General features: G+C 42.3%; 3 gene segments (V, D, J or C); all 3 read right to left on the reverse strand.

Annotated features, from left to right (window-relative positions):
* Nucleotides 1-8,672: 8,672 nt before the first annotated feature.
* On the reverse strand, nt 8,673-10,640 carry LOC117521348. The segment is given in 3 exon segments: nt 8,673-8,692; nt 10,016-10,375; nt 10,464-10,640. Coding segments are annotated over 3 exon segments (426 nt in total).
* A 347-nt stretch (nt 10,641-10,987) lies between these two features.
* LOC117521349 lies at nt 10,988-11,407 on the reverse strand. The segment is given in 1 exon segment: nt 10,988-11,407. A coding segment is annotated over 1 exon segment (420 nt).
* Nucleotides 11,408-13,144: 1,737 nt separating this feature from the next.
* Nucleotides 13,145-13,790, reverse strand: LOC117522376. The segment is given in 2 exon segments: nt 13,145-13,500; nt 13,655-13,790. Coding segments are annotated over 2 exon segments (348 nt in total).
* Nucleotides 13,791-17,716: the final 3,926 nt, after the last annotated feature.

Consider the following 17,716-nt stretch of genomic DNA (forward strand, 5'->3'; position numbering starts at 1 on the left):
AGTCTGAAGACTCTGTTTTGAGAAATGTGAAGTTAGCGACACCAGCAACCATAGTCAAATGTCTTCTGGGGGCCAGAGCAGGCGACATTCAAGGAAATTTGAAACTGCTGGCTAAGGTTAAGCGTAAATTTGGTAAGATTGTAATACACGTCGGCAGTAATGACACCCGGTTACGCCAATCGGAGGTCACTAAAACTAATATTGAATCGGTGTGTAACTTTGCTAAAACAATGTCGGACTCTGTAGTTTTCTCTGGGCCCCTCCCCAATCGGACCAGGAGTGACACGTTTAGCCGCATGTTCTCCTTGAATTGCTGGCTGTCTGAGTGGTGTCCAAAAAATGAGGTGGGCTTGATAGATAATTGGCAAAGCTTCTGTGTTAAAACCTGGTCTTGTTAGGAGAGACGGCATCCATCCCACTTTGGATGGAGCAGCTCTCATTTCTAGAAATCTGGCCAATTTTCTTAAATCCTCCAAACCGTGACTATCCAGGGTTGGGACAAGGAAGCAGAGTTGTAGTCTTATACACCTCTCTGCAGCTTCTCTCCCCCTGCCATCCCCTCATTACCCCATCCCCGTAGAGATGGTGCCTGCTCCCAGACCACCAATAACCAGTAAAAATCTATTTAAGTATAAAAATTCAAAAAGAAAAAATAATATAGCACCTTCAACTGCACCACAGACTAAAACAGTTAAATGTGGTCTATTAAACATTAGGTCTCTCTCTTCTAAGTCCCTGTTAGTAAATGATATAATAATTGATCAACATATTGATTTATTCTGCCTTACAGAAACCTGGTTACAGCAGGATGAATATGTTAGTTTAAATGAGTCAACACCCCCGAGTCACACTAAAGGGTCTTTCACACTGAATCCATCAGGCCAATGCGTCAACGGATCAGGATCCGTCGAATCCGTCGGATGACGTCAGACGCGTCGCTTTGGAAGCGGCAAAAAAAAAAAAAAAAAAAAAAGTGGGGGGCGGAGATTGCCACGTCACACTCTGGCTGTTTCCACAATCTGAAAAAGTTTAGCTATCGCCATCTTGAATTTGGGTCGCCTGAACCACAAAAAGCGGACCAAACCGCACGGAGAAGCCGGCCTTCAGGCATCATCACTGGGCAGACCGAGGCGGACCGCCGGGGTGATGGAGCAAACCCACTCAGTCCGAAATCTTCCACTTTTTGGATATATGCGAAGTCCCAGTTTGACCAACGGAGTTTAGTTCTGCAGCTTTATCGAGGTGAGAATAATGTAAAAATAAAACGTGGCGTTTACTTAACTGCTTTGAAGGTTTAATGATCAGCTAACGTTAGTGTAGCCTTTTAGCACAGTTGATCTGAGTGAACACTTTAATTTCTAAATGGTTCAGTCTTTTTATTTTTACCAAATAAAGCTACAGCTTTTTTCAGACACCACAAAAGCTCAACTTTAAATAACTTATTTTTTCTGGCATTTTTTCCATCATTTTTTTCCCCCCTTTTTTATATATAAACTGTTTAGTGTTTCTTTATATTTAAAGAAATATTTTTATTTGTCCCAATCAGGAACATTTGCTGTTCAGACAACCAAACTTCCATTGATGAGCTGAACACCACGAAGTCCAGTCGAAAGAAAACATCTCTGCTCTTCAAAATAGGACAAAAGTGTCTTCAGTAACACCACCAGAGGTCAAAGCTGCAGAAGAGACCTTCATCTGGTCCAGAGAATCCAGCAGAACATCACCTGCTTCTAAATAAAAGGCTCTTTAAACAGCAACTATTTTATTATTTTTTAAAAAGCTGTTTCATTTTATATTTTAACAATAAATGAACGGATCATTAAAAATGTCCACGAATCAAAGTCCAAAGACATTTGCACAGGTAGAAGCTCTCCACTTATTGTGCTCAAATTCATATTTTAGAAATTACTCTGTCCTGATAACATTAAAGACAATTACATATTTTGGCGAAATTACAAGTTGAAATTACATATATATATATATATATATATATATATATATATATATATATATATATATATATATATATATAGTCATCATGAGGTTTTTCACAGAAATTCTACTTTACAATCACACTGCAGTCATTGTTAAATTATTTCCTGTTGCATTTATAATAAACATTTGTATTTATTTACAGTGTCTGTTTTTCTGTTTAAAATGAGATATAAATAATCTACCAGAATTTAAAAAAAACAAATGTATAAATTTCCATTATTTTGTCTAAAAATAAATGTCTGAGGTTCCTTATGTTAAACAAGAAATGAAATAATCTGAAATAACAGGTGGTTTTAATTTACAGACGAAAGGTTTCTGAAGAACCATTTATTTAGCTATTTTAATTACAAGTGTTCTAAACTGTTTTTTAACAGTAATCAGAAATAATGAGGTAACAACAAAAAACATTTCGAAGGATTTTTCTTCAGAAAACTGCTCCATAAATGAGCAGTCCTGTGACACGTTGTTCTGTGGTTTCCACTGATCCATTTTGTAGAGATGAGTGGTTTCTGCCATAGGTAGTACGCCCCTTCCAAGATGGCGGCCAATGCGGTTTCTGCCACCCGTCTTCCGTGTTTTGGCCCGACGCGTCGTTCTTATTGGACAACGCAAAGGTACGTTACAGCTCAGCAGGTCGGAAGTTGGATTGGCTTGAACTTTGACTCCGTCAGCCTGCTGACAAGCGGCAATGCGCGCTCCCGTTACATGCGTCGGTTTAGCTCAGCTTTTGATGTGACGCATCTGACGCATCTAAAACGCAACGCGTCTCATTGAAAATAATGCTTTTTAGGCCGATTTTTGATGCATTTGACGCATCTGACGGATTCAGTGTGAAAGGCCCTTAACTGTCACAATGCTCGTAGCACGGGCCGAGGAGGAGGATTAGCAGCAATCTTCCATTCCAGCTTATTAATTAATCAAAAACCCAGACATAACTTTAATTCATTTGAAACCTTGACTCTTAGTCTTGTCCATTCAAATTGGAAGTCCCAAAAACCAGTTTTATTTATTATCTATCGTCCACCTGGTCGTTACTGTGAGTTTCTTTGTGGTTTTTCAGACCTTTTGTCTGACTTAGTGCTTAGCTCAGATAAGATAATTATAGTGGGTGATTTTAACATCCACACAGATGCTGAGAATGACAGCCTCAACACTGCATTTAATCTATTATTAGACTCAGTTGGCTTCGCTCAAAATGTAAATGAGTCCACCCACCCCCTTCTGTCTGATCATTTCTTAATAACATTTACATTTACTTTAATGGACTACCCAGCAGTGGGGAATAAGTTTCTTTACAGAAGAAGTCTTTCTGAAAGCACTGTAACTAGGTTCAAGGATATGATTCCTTCTTTATGTTCTTCAATGCCATATACCAACACAGTGCAGAGTAGCTACCTAAACTCTGTGAGTGAAACTCTAAAAACTAATTCATGCATTTATTTCCTCTAGGCTGGACTATTGTAATTCATTATTATCAGGTTGTCCTAAAAGTTCCCTGAAAAGCCTTCAGTTAATTCAAAATGCTGCAGCTAGAGTACTGACGGGGACTAGAAGGAGAGAGCATATCTCACCCATATTGGCCTCTCTTCATTGGCTTCCTGTTAATTCTAGAATAGAATTTAAAATTCTTCTTCTTACTTATAAGGTTTTGAATAATCAGGTCCCATCTTATCTTAGGGACCTCGTAGTACCATATCACCCCAATAGAGCGCTTCGCTCTCAGACTGCAGGCTTACTTGTAGTTCCTAGGGTTTGTAAGAGTAGAAAGGGAGGCAGAGCCTTCAGCTTTCAGGCTCCTCTCCTGTGGAACCAGCTCCCAATTCAGATCAGGGAGACAGACACCCTCTCTACTTTTAAGATTAGGCTAAAAACTTTCCTTTTTGCTAAAGCTTATAGTTAGGGCTGGATCAGGTGACCATGAACCATCCCTTAGTTATGCTGCTATAGACTTAGACTGCTGGGGGGTTCCCATGATGCACTGAGTGTTTCTTTCTCTTTTTGCTCTGTATGCACCACTCTGCATTTAATCATTAGTGATTGATCTCTGCTCCCCTCCACAGCATGTCTTTTTCCTGGTTCTCTCCCTCAGCCCCAACCAGTCCCAGCAGAAGACTGCCCCTCCCTGAGCCTGGTTCTGCTGCAGGTTTCTTCCTGTTAAAAGGGAGTTTTTCCTTCCCACTGTCGCCAAGTGCTTGCTCACAGGGGGTCTTTTTGACTGTTGGGGTTTTTCTGTAATTATTGTATGGCTTTTGCCTTACAATATAAAGCGCCTTGGGGCAACTGTTTGTTGTGATTTGGCACTATATAAATAAAATTGATTTGATTTGATTTACTTGCTGTCTCTTTGTGCTCTCATGTTTTTAGAAGTCAAGGACACGTCCACGTTTCACTTGTCTGCAGTAAATAGATGGTTATTTTCCAGAAGTGGTGATGGACTGGTTCTCTTCTTGGGTGGTTTCCATCCAGGACCCGGGACAGATCCCTGTGGTGGATCAGACCAGACTTGGTTTGATCAGTAACTGTTAGCAGCCGACAACAGAAGAGTCTTCAGTCTAGTTTCAGTTGGTAAATGATTCCTCACCTTCAGTCCACACAGGAGTCTCACAGGGGACGTCCGGTCACATGTGGCTGATCCAACTCAACCATATAGGATGGAGCTCAACCACTGAGAGTTATAAAAGGCAACAATATCATTTTAAACTCTGTCCTCAGATGGACAGACAGACAGTGCAGAGAAGTTCACACTGGGGTCACATGACCACATGTTTGAGTTCCAGTCAAGATTTGATCATCTGTATTTTGAATCATCTGAATGAATGCAATTCCCTGAATGAAGATGGTAGTTCTTCTCAGGGTTTGTAAGCATCCTGTAGCCATACGCTATCACCACGAGCTTGTCCTGTTGTCATTGATACAGCACCGCCCCAAGCCCCTCCTGTGAAGCATCACAGTGCACAATAAAAGGCTCTTTGAAATCTGGGTAACCGAGCACTGGGGGCTGGGAGAGAAAGTCAATAAGTTGGCCAAAAACTATATGATGCTCAAGGTGCCACTTCATCATATGGGATGAAGGAAGTTGGCCAACACCTCTTTCTTTCTTTTTAACCTGTGTCTTCAAGGTCGGTTTCACTTGGTCTTTGCAGTCATTCGCAAGGAGATCATGAAGAGGCTCAGATATATGGGAGAAGTTTGGAATATAGCTGCAATAACCGGAAATAAAACCCCGCAGCTTTCTCAGTTCTCCCAAAGTGGTGGGTTGCTGATGTTTTAAAGCCGGCACAGAGACAATGTCAGCAGGGTCCATAGTACAGCCCTCTTTAGGAACTAGTTTGCCAAGGAACCGTACCTGCTGCTTGAAGAACTCAAACCTTCAGGGAGTAAGCTTCACCCCATGGTCCTGATAACGGTGCAGGATGTTCCTCAAGTCACACCTCTGTTTTCTTACAATCGAATTAAAAGGCAGCACACACAGCTGCACTGATGGCACAAGAGGGTTCAATACCCAGCTTAAGGACATGTGCAGTCACATTAAACCCAATGATCAGTTGCTCTGCTACCCCATCTTCATTTGCTGCTAACACAGGAATGAGCAGCTCCACCTGTTGGCCACTATCAGTCGTCAACTTAAAGGTAACCTCAACCCACCCTACGAATGGAACTGCCATCTGGTTTACTGCCCTCCCGTCCAGGATACTTGTGCCCACCAATTCAGAAAGGTCCCCAATGGTAGTATGTGGCATGTGTTCTTGTGTCCAGTTGTCAATCATTATCTGACCTGTGACCCAGTGTCTCACAGAGCTTTTGTCTCCACATCAATGAAAAAAATGGGTTATAACCTACTTTTTCCCAATTAAACTGATCAACTGTGATTTTCGATTAGGGGACAATAGACTGACACTGACTGTTTCTTCTTCCTGGGGAACTTCTGCTTTAGCTGTGAGCCTTAACTCAAACCTTTGAATACTGTGTCTGACCAGTTTATACAGATCCGGCGTGTGGACTTGTGTAGGTGTGGTTGCTACCGTACTAGCATCCTTGTCTACCTGCCCAGTCTTTACCTGGCTGTTTCCCAGTCCAATACTCTCTTGACATTTGTCCACTCACCCCACATTTAAAACAGTGGTCACACTGATCTTCATTGTTAGTGGACTGACAGCTTCTGCAGACACGTCTCCCCCTCACTCTAGGGGTGGGGGGGCCTACGAGACCCATGTATAGCCTTCTAGAGCTCGTCCATTTCACCTTTCAATAGTGTGACAATGTCCAGGAGCTCTGACTCGTGGTCAGAAACTGTCTTTTAGGCTTTAGGGGTTTTACCTTTAGCTGGTGGGGGGGGCTCTTGTCTTTCCACACTTCCCACCGCAGCCTCTCAGTCTTACTGAGTTTCCACTCCAAGTTCTTGGACTTTAGGTCCTTTGATGTGCTTTCTAAACTCTTGGTGTCGTTCCCACTCCAGACTGGCTGCTGTTTGTTGTAGATATCAGTAGGTCATCTTTGACAGCAGGATCCTCCAGCTGGCGCTTAAATTGATACTTTCCATCATGTTTCTACAGCCCTCAGAAACGTCCTCTGAATGAGGTGCGGGCTGTGCCACTCTTCAGTGTCTCTCTTTCAGTTCAATAGCCCGAAACAAGAAGTTCTGTAGTGATTCATTACTGTCCTGCATGAGGTTTATCAGACGATTATATAAGTTAGTGGAACTGTCCTCTTTATAATGTCATCACAGAACTGTATGCAGCTGAGACAGGGTGAGATCTGACTTAATGTCCTTCATATCACAGAAACTCACTCCGGGACTATAACAACAGCCTCGCTGTGTTCTTTCTTTAGGCCAATATCAGTCTGGTGAATCAAGTTCGAGGGCAACTTGTCTTTTTGACCCCTCTTCCCAATCTGCCACTTGATCCTAAACTCTCATTTAATGGTCACTTCTGGTAGAAGGTACACTGGGGGGCAGCAGGTTGTACAAGAGCAGGGTGACTTGAATAAATGAGCAGGGTTGTGTCAGGAAGGGTCTCCAAAAAAGCCAACATATTTGCTAGTCGCAAATTTAATTTCCATACTGTATGGGTTGAGGCTTTGGTTAACAACGATCACCACTGGTGTTGTTGCCCAGCAGGGTGCCTGTGCAAATTGGGCTACTGATGGGCAGTGAAGAAGAATAGGAGGGGGACGTGTCCAGAGACAAAGGGAGAAGAGGAAAACAAGAACAATGAAAATTAGTCTGGACTTTAAACATTGGCAGTTTGAAGGGTAAATGGAGAGAGCTGACTGACATGGAGAGGAGAAAGGAGAAACAGACAATATGTCTGTCTGTTTCAGAGACCAAGTGAAAGGGCAGTAAGAGCAGGGGCATAGGGGGTGGGTTCAAGTTGTTCTATCATGTTGTGGATGGGAGGAGAAATTGTGTTCGTCATTTTAAAGGAAGAGTATGTGAAGAGTGTGTTGGAGGTGAAGCAAGTGTCTGACAGTGTGATGAGTGTGAAGTTGGAACCAGAAGGGGTGATGATGAATACCATCAGTGCATATGCCCCACAGGGAGGTTGTGAGATGGAGAAAGGTTTCTGGAGTGAGTTAAATGAGGTGGTGGAAAGTGAACCCAAGCATGAGAGAGTTGTGATAGGAGCAGACTTAAATGGACATGTTAGTGAAGGGAACAGAGGTGATGAGGAAGTAATGGGTAGATATGGTGTCAAGGACAGGAATGTGGAAGGGCAGATGAAAGTCAAAAAGAAAAAAAATGGAAATGGACAGGTTATGCAGACTGAAGGCATCAAACATGCAGTGTGTAGGTAATGGACAATCATGAGGCAGAAGTGTGGTTCAAAATACAAGCAGACTTCAGGTTCATGGTGTGGCAGAGATCAGAAAAACAAGCAATGTCAAAAAACGGTGAGGCAAACAAGATAGACATAAAAGGTGAGGATGGAAATGGAATTCAACAAAGTGGCAGAGAACAGAGGGACAGTGAGGGCTTAAATACCAGGCAGAGTAATCAGGGCGTGAATGTGAAACAGGTGCAGAGAAAGTTCTGGAAGAGGGCATGACAGCAAGACAAAAATGAGTGAAGGCAGGTGCAAGAAAGTGCAGTGAGGGAAAAACAAAGCAGGAGAAATTAGTGACAGAAAAACCAATGGCGGATAACAAAAAACCAACATTATGTAACCGAACAGAAGAAAGAGGCAAACTGGGAAATAAAATGACAAACCTAAAAAGAGGACAACAAGAAAATAAGTCTATTACTAAACTAGAATGGAACTCGCAATGGTAGAAGGATAACAGATTATGCAACAAATAACTACACAAAAAATAAAATACAGAGAGCAACACCAGTGACAAAAGCATTACACAAAGAAAATAGAGAAACAGAACCAAAATAAGACATAAATGACTAAAGTGTAATCGTATGAAAAATAAAATAGCAGAATACTCAGAAAAAAACCTGGACCAAATAGGAGACAAACCCAGATACGAACTCTGAGCCGAGGCAGAACCTGACATAAACATGTTACTGATGGGATTGGAAGGATTTTTCATGTGGACACTGAAATCAACAGCAATCAAGATCTTACATCACCTGATTAGAAATAAACTCATCAAATTCATCTGTGAATCTGGAAGACTGGCCCTAAAGCCTGGAATCAGTGACAAAAATGACATGACTGAAATTCCTCTAATCATGACTGCTTGTGGAAACCTGAGAGGGGCAAAGAACCAGATGTACAAATGAGCTAAATTTAGGACCTCCATGAGCCATTTAGTTGAAGACAGGTTTGTAAATTAAAACCACACCTCCACCTTGTGTAGCATCACTGGCAACATGACTAAATATGGACGCAGGTGGGCAAGATTCATTTAAAGGCAGGAAGACATTAGGCTTCAACCAGGTTAAATGTAACTCTGTCATATCGAAACCATGTTCCAAAATTAGGTCATCACTCCACAATGATTTCAAGGACACAACCACCACCAGAGGGAGTCAGTCAAGCATGACTCCCTCTGGTGGTGGGACAGTTGTCTTATATTGATGAAACCTGGACTAAGGTCCTCACTGAGCTTATTAGATGACAGAACTCAAACACTGAGAACAGAGAAGCTGTGCGAAACATGAAATGACTGAATTGGTGTTCAGATGTTCTGGTGAACATCATGGACATGACAGAACAAGGCTGGACTGAGGGACATTGAGACAAGAGATTTGGAGATGCTGCGACCAGCGGTCTCAAACAAATTTGCAACTCGAACTGATAGATGTCACCTAATTTTAATTTTGTATTCTTTCATTTTTGTTTTTTGTGGTGAGTTCTCTTTCAGTCTTCAAGAGATGAAAAACTGCACAGTTGGGTTCAGGTCTGGAGATTGATTTGGCCAGTTGAGATCCTTCTACGTTTTGCTCCTGGTTTTATTTTCAACACCTCAGTATATTTTATATCAGAAAATAATTATTGATACTAAAGTACAGTCAGTGTGAGATATTTGGTTACATTTGTCACATTTTAAAATATCTACTTTTACTCAACTGTTTCAAGTACTTCAACTGACACTGATCAGGAGTGAAGCGGAACAACATGATACTCCAACTCGTACTGGTTATGTAGTGTTTTTGCACACTGGCTCCCTCTAGTGGTGGTTGTGTAGTGTTTTTGCACACTGGCTCCCTCTAGTGGTGGTTGTGTAGTGTTTTTGCACACTGACTCCCTCTAGTGGTGGTTGTGTAGTGGTTTTGCACACTGGCTCCCTCTAGTGGTGGTTGTGTAGTGTTTTTGCACACTGACTCCCTCTAGTGGTGGTTGTGTAGTGGTTTTGCACACTGGCTCCCTCTAGTAGTGGTTATGTAGTGTTTTTGCACACTGGCTCCCTCTAGTGGTGGTTGTGTAGTGTTTTTGCACACTGACTCCCTCTAGTGGTGGTTGTGTAGTGGTTTTGCACACTGGCTCCCTCTAGTGGTGGTTGTGTAGTGGTTTTGCACACTGGCTCCCTCTAGTGGTGGTTGTGTAGTGTTTTTGCACACTGGCTCCCTCTAGTGGTGGTTGTGTAGTGTTTTTGTCCTCTCTTTTGCTGCTTGCTGTCACTGTGGGCTGCAGAGCACAGTAGTACACAGCAGAGTCTCGCAGCTGCAGCTTCTGGATCTTCAGATCAACTGATGTCTTGTTGACTTCAGCATCAAATCTCTCTTTGTTGAACTCTGCAGCATTTTGTCCTCCTCCGAAACTGAAACGTTTCAGCAAAAACTTTGGAGAACCATTTAGTTCTTGTTGGTACCAGAATAAACCAGGATTTGTGTTGCTGGTCTGAAAGGAACATTGAAGTGTGACGTGGTGTCCTTCAGCAGCAATGACATCTGCTTTGGGCTGGATCACTCTGTCTTCTCCTTTACACTCTGGGGAAGAACAGAACATGCAGAGGAAGAGATGAATCAATAAAGATGATTGATTAAAGGAGAACAATCAGTAGGTTTAAAGAGTTACCGAGCCAGAGAGTCAGAATCAGGATGTTTGTCAGCCAGTGTTTCATGTCTGCAGTGAGAGGGGAGGAGAGAGAGGAAGAACACTGAGACTCTGAACCATCTGGACCTTCATCTACATCATCTGTTGGTGAACCGTCAACATGACATCATCCATTGATGGCAAACAGTCTGTGGCTCCCTCTAGTGGTCACTGTTAAGCACTTTATTTAGTTTGAGTCAGGAAGGAAAATGTGTGATTGGTGGAACCCTGGTAGGAGAACTGCAGCTGTGAACACAAAGTTTGTGAGAAAAACACAGCGACTGCCATCAGTAGAGAAAGATAGAACAGGATGTCATCAGCAAAAGGGAGAATGTTGTGTTGCCAAATGATGTGACAGAAAGACAACATTTAAATTGTACTGAGACCCTCGGATTGACCCCTGTGGTACACCACAGTAAACTGGATCTTCTTAGTGTTGAATATTTGAGTGCTTTTGTCCAAAGAATTCAAACTCATGCTGTGTGTCCCCTTGGTGGCGCTGTTTGTCACTGAGTGAGGTTTTTGTCCACAGACTGAGTGTTTTGTGTCACTGTGGGCCTCACAGCACAGTAGTACACAGCAGAGTCTGTCACTGCAGTACTGCTGATCTCCAAATACACACCACGTTTATCTTCAGACAGTTTAGTTGAGAACCTTTTGTCTGATTTCACAGACTCTGCTGCTCTTGTTCTGCTCGAACCTGAGATGATCAGGAGGAACTCTGGTGGTTTTCCTGGATATTGTCGATACCAGAAAAAATAATCACCACCATCAGCAGTTTTGTGGTATTTGTACTCCAGAGTAGCAGTACTGCCTTCTAAAGTGTCCTCTTGATGGTGGACTGCAGTGAGTTCTTCACAGCTGACACCTGAAGAACACAGAAGTGTCTCTTGATGGTCCAAATGTTGTTGGTGATGAATGTTCATGGTGATTATTGGTTATTGATGATGTCACCTACCTGTCAGTGTGATCAGAAACAAAGTGAAGTGCACTGACTTCATCTTCAAGACAAAGTCCTCTTTGGTGTGAAACAGCACTCGTGCAGTTTGAGTCTTTTCTTGGCTGACACTTTGGCTCCTCCTTTCATCCCTTCATGCCCCTCCCACAGCGTTTGGTGATCAGGTGTAACCACGGTAGGGATGGGTATTGATAAGATTTTATCGATATCGATGCCATTATCGATTCCGCTTATCGATCCGATTCCTTATCAATTCCCTTATCGATACCTCTTGTGAATTTTGTACTAAAAGTAGGCTTTACAGGTTTTCTATGTATTTCATTGAGTCTTAAAGTAAATAAATATGAAATTGGTCACTGTATCCTTGATCTCTGGACATAAATAAAAATAAAAAAAACAGTGTTTCTCTTTGAAGTTATTAATTCCGACTGGATTCTATCGTTCTAACTTGACTCGGCAGTGTTTGGAGCTGTGTGAACAGAACGGAGGACGATTCTCGTTTCTTTCTCGCAACAAGACAGGAGTCCCAGTTAGTGACTTTAATCTGCACAAAAGTGACAAACGATTTCACATATTCAGGGATGAAAGTCGTGAAAAACAAAAAAAGCTGAAACCCAAAATTACCCCCCAACACCACCTGCATGAAAATGTTTGAATTCTAGAAGCTCTGAAATACAATCTGGGACTATTCCAGACAATAAACTGCAGTGAGTGCAGCATCCATTTAGTGAAGAAAAATACAACTTTCCTTATTCAAATTGATTCCAGTAGTATTCTGCTCTTACTAGGATGCAGCAGTTTTCTAGTTTGGCAGAAAGTTCTGGAGGAAATCACTGAAGAAATTAACAAACTGAAAATATGGTTTGACCGAAACAAACTGTCATTAAACTTAAATAAGACAGGGATGAAGTGGAGGTGGAAGAGTCACTAGGTGTTCACAGGAAACACATATTTATTTCTGTGTATATTTATTTATTTATTTATGTTCATTGTTAGTTGGTTTTATATTTTCTGTTGTGTTTCTATTCAGGTTCTTTTTGTCTCTTTCTCTAAAATTGTATATAATCATTAGATTAGTTATTATTACTATTATTGTTGTGCTTGCTATTATTAATATATAAACAAATTTAAAAATATTACAATTTGTAATACATTTGACTCTTTTACAACAAACACTTGACAGCTGCAACTGCTTGATGCTAACTTTAACATTGAAAATGCCATAGACATGCTAACGTGTTAGCATCTGTCCTGTTTTTAAGTTATAAAATACATCTATTAACTGTTTCAGAAAACCATAACAGGTCGGTTTAACATAAAAAAGGTAAATGATACTCACAGACATATGCTCTTTAGGCTTTTAGCGGGAGAAAGTGAAAGAAAAAATTAATCAACGATTCAATGATCGAAGCACTGCTTTGATTGGTTCAAGGTTCAAAGCAAAGCCGCGCTGCAGAAAAGTTGATTACAGACCCACTGCAGCGTCTGTAATCAATGTAGAGAAATGATCATTTTCCTGACAAACACTCCCAAAAACAACGGCCACTCTGAAGGACCAATAAGGGAATCATTAAGTAAAAACCATTTCTTAATGATACACGAAAGGAACCGGTTCTCGATACCCATCCCTAAACCATGGTGACTGGAATCAGGAAGGTGCAGAATCCTGCACTTTGAAAACCACTTCCTGCTCTTTGGAGAGTCGTCACGTATCGGTGTGGAGCTTTTTGTACGACCTCTTCAACACTTTGTCTCACTGTGTTTCCAGAGCACAGTAGTAGAGCGCTGAGTCTGCCCCCGTTACATCTCTGATGGTCACTTCAGCTGAAGTCCTCCATGTTTGGGATCGATATCGATGATCAGGAATGTATTGACCGTGGCTCCGTGACCTCGCTCCTTTCCAGAGGATAAACTGAGGCGCCTGGTTAGAATGATGCTCGTACCAGTGGAGACCAACGTGCTCGCTGTCTGTCTCGTAGACACATTTGAGTCTGACAGATTCTTCTTCTCTTCCACTGACTTCAGCTGCTTCAGGAGAGATTTTGTCTCCGGCTGCTCCACCTGGAAAAAGGATCCAAATGAAGGCGTCAGACTGAAAGTGTTCAAAGTGCGGCTGCAGTCAGAAGGTGTGGAGTTTGAGCAGGACGAGGTGACGGACAGATGAGGGTCAGACTTTATCAGTTGACCTGCAGCAGCTTCAATGTGTCAAACTGACCTATAAAGTGAGAAAAGAGCAGAAAGCAGTAAAGTGACATGTTTGTTTGTGGAGGACTTCAAGACCAAAGGAAACATCAGCTGATCTTCTTCCACTGCACACTCAAAGTCAGTCAAACGTTTCTCAGCTGCACACACAAATATCAGCATTGTTGACGTCATCCTTTGTGGGCGGGGCCCCAGACTCACATTCATCAGTCACTGACTCCGCCCATCCAGCTCTTTGTAAAAAAAAGTCTTGTTGGAGGAAACCTTCAGGTGACTCGCTGTCACTCATGTTGGCTCTCTGTCTCTATTGGTCTGTGTTTGTGGGCGTGCTGGTGGGAGGGGCCTGACGTGTTGTAAGGCGACAGTGGTATCTTTAGCAGAGGGTACCTTGGGCAGAGGTAAAAAATAAACCATTTTAGACAATCTATTGACTACAGTCATAATTACTGAGTTGCCCTTCGAGGGCAGAAGACCCTTCACGAAATCACCTGAAATATGTGACCATTGCTGAACAGGTAAACGTAACAAAGCACCCACAGGTGGGCGTGTATATGACTTATGCCTGGTGCAGATGGAACAAGCATTGACAAATTCGGTAACATCAGCTAACATTTGCGGCCACCAGAATCTTTGTTTAAGCACGTACATGGTCCTCTGAAGACCAGGATTACATGAAAAATGGCTATTGTGGCCCCAATGAATTTCTTCTCAGCTAAGTGAAGCTGGTATGAACAAGTTTGCCACCTGGGCATCCTGGAGGGTTAAGCGTATGACCAACAACAGACCTAATTTTAGATTCAATGTCCCAGGTTAGAGCAGACACAAAACAGGTTACCAGAAGGATGGTTCCAGTGTCCCCTTGACGAGACAGCACGCTGCATTTCCCATTTATTGGCCTGGGTCGAAATTCACAAATCAAATCACAACAAACAGTTGCCCCAAGGCGCTTTATATTGTAAGGCAAAAGCCATACAATAATTACAGAAAAACCCCAACGGTCAAAACGACCCCCTATGAGCAAGCACTTGGCAACAGTGGGAAGGAAAAACTCCCTTTTAACAGGAAGAAACCTCCAGCAGAACCAGGCTCAGGGAGGGGCAGTCTTCTGCTGGGACTGGTTGGGGCTGAGGGAAAGAACCAGGAAAAAGACATGCTGTGGAAGGGAGCAGAGATCGATCACTAATGATTAAATGCAGAGTGGTGCATACAGAGCAAAAAGAGAAAGAAACACTCTGTGCATCATGGGAACCCCCCAGCAGTCTAAGTCTATAGCAGCATACCTAAGGGATGGTTCAGGGTCACCTGATCCAGCCCTAACTATAAGCTTTAGCAAAAAGGAACGTTTTAAGAATAATCTTAAAAGTAGAGAGGGTGTCTGTCTCCCTGATCTGAATTGGGAGCTGGTTCCACAGGAGAGGAGCCTGAAAGCTGAAGGCTCTGCCTCCCATTCTACTCTTACAAACCCTAGGAACTACAAGTAAGCCTGCAGTCTGAGAGCGAAGCGCTCTATTGGGGTGATATGGTACTATGAGGTCCCTAAGATAAGATGGGACCTGATTATTCAAAACCTTATAAGTAAGAAGAAGAATTTTAAATTCTATTCTAGAATTAACAGGAGCCAATGAAGAGAAGCCAATATGGGTGAGATATGCTCTCTCCTTCTAGTCCCCGTCAGTACTCTAGCTGCAGCATTTTGAATTAACTGAAGGCTTTTCAGGGAACTTTTAGGACAACCTGATAATAATGAATTACAATAGTCCAGCCTAGAGGAAATAAATGCATGAATTAGTTTTTCAGCATCACTCTGAGACAAGACCTTTCTAATTTTAGAGATATTGCACAAATGCAAAAAAGCAGTCCTACATATTTGCTTAATATGCGCATTGAAGGAAATATCCTGATCAAAAATGACTCCAAGATTTTTCACAGTATTACTGGAGGTCAGGGTAATGCCATCCAGAGTAAGGATCTGGTTAGACACCATGTTTCTAAGACAATGAAAATTTAAGCAATGCTGTCTAATAATACTGCCTAAGGGAAGCATGTATAAAGTCAATAAAATCGGTCCTAGCACAGAACCTTGTGGAACTCCATAATTAACTTTAGTCCATGAAGAAGACTCCCCATTTACATGAACAAATTGTAATCTATTAGATAAATATGATTCAAACCACTGCAGCGCAGTGCCTTTAATACCTATGGCATGCTCTAATCTCTGTAATAAAATTTTATGCTCGACAGTATCCAAAGCTGCACTGAGCATCCTGGTAGGAATGGGGTCTAATAGACATGTTGATGGTTTGGATGAAGTGACTAATGAAAATAACTCAGACAGAACAATCAGAGAGAAAGAGTCTATGTTGTGTGGGCCGCTGAAGAGGAGGTACTGCTGGCCCACCACCACCAGAGGGCGCCCCGCCTGGGGTGCGGGCTCCAGGCACCAGAGGGCGCTGCCGCCTCACAGGAGCAGCCAAGGTGACAGCCGTCACCTATCAACTGAGACAGCTGACATCCATCAGCGGAGGGGTATATCAGCTGGACGGCATCTCCACCTCATTGCCGAGATATCGCTCTACTAAGGAGGTAACGTACTCAGCCAGTCGCTTTATTTCAGAGGAATAACACTTTATTGCTTGTGCCTAAGACAGCTGAAGACTGTATTGGACATATATCGGATAAGTACCCATATTCCTACACTGCAGTGTTGTTTTTGATTAGAGGTGGAGGTGGTGTTTCCACCCTACGTGTTGCTGGGTGCAGCCGCACCCACATCTGACTGTTTCTGTTCCTCGCCAGCAGTACCGGATCCGACGAGCAGAGGCAGTGGCCACCTGGGAGTTCGGGACTTGGCGGCTCCAGTATTCCCGGGGTTCGGTGGCAGAGGAAATCGGGTGGTTCCGGTTCGACTCGGACAGACGTCTCCTATCATCGAGCCTGCCCACACGACACCATTGGAATTGGTTTATTTCCACAATTGTGATCTGTTGTGTTTGTTGTGCGTGTTCACAACAGTAAAGCCTTGTTATTTGACTTTCTTCATTGTCCGTTCATTTGCGCCCCCTGTTGTGGGTCCATGTTCCTCACTTTCCCCAAGAGTCTAATCAAATACCAGCATTACTGAAAGCAGCCGAACATAAAGATATGTCTTTGGGATGGTTATGAATAATTTTTTTCTCTAATAGTTAAAATTTTATTTGCAAAGAAAGTCATGAATTCATTACTAGTTAAAGTTAAAGGAATACTCGGCTCAATAGAGCTCTGACTCTTTGTCAGCCTGGCTACAGTGCTGAAAAGAAACCTGGGGTTGTTCTTATTTTCTTCAATTAGTGATGAATAGTAAGATGTCCTCGCTTTACGGAGGGCTTTTTTATAGAGCAACAGACTCTTTTTCCAGGCTAAATGAAAAGCTTCTAAATTAGTGAGACGCCATTTCCTCTCCAACTTACGGGTTATCTGCTTTAAGCTGCGAGTTTGTGGGTTATACCACGGAGTCAGGCACTTCTGATTTAAGGCTCTCTTTTTCAGAGGAGCTACAGCATCCAAAGTTGTGCTCAATGAGGATGTAAAGCTATTGACGAGATAATCTATCTCACTCACAGAGTTAAGGTAGCTACTCTGCTTTGTGTTGGTATATGGCATTGAAGAACATAACAAAGGAATCATATCCTTAAACCTAGTTACAGTGCTTTCAGAAAGACTTCTACTGTAATGAAACTTATTCCCCACTGCTGGGTAGTCCATTAAAGTAAATGTAAATGTTATTAAGAAATGATCAGACAAAAGGGGGTTTTCAGGGAATACTGTTAAGTGTTCAATTTCTATGCCATATGTCAGAACAAGATCTAAAGTGTGGCTAAAGTGGTGGGTGGGCTCATTTACATTTTGAGCGAAGCCAACTGAGTCTAATAATAGATTAAATGCAGTGTTGAGGCTGTCATTCTCAGCATCTATGTGGATGTTAAAATCGCCCACTATAATTATCTTATCTGAGCTAAGCATTAAGTCAGACAAAAGGTCTGAAAATTCACAGAGAAACTCACAGTAACGACCAGGTGGACGATAGATAATAACAAAT

The sequence above is a fragment of the Thalassophryne amazonica genome, chromosome 12 (assembly GCF_902500255.1).
Source record: "Thalassophryne amazonica chromosome 12, fThaAma1.1, whole genome shotgun sequence".
Taxonomy (NCBI): Eukaryota; Metazoa; Chordata; class Actinopteri; order Batrachoidiformes; family Batrachoididae; genus Thalassophryne; species Thalassophryne amazonica.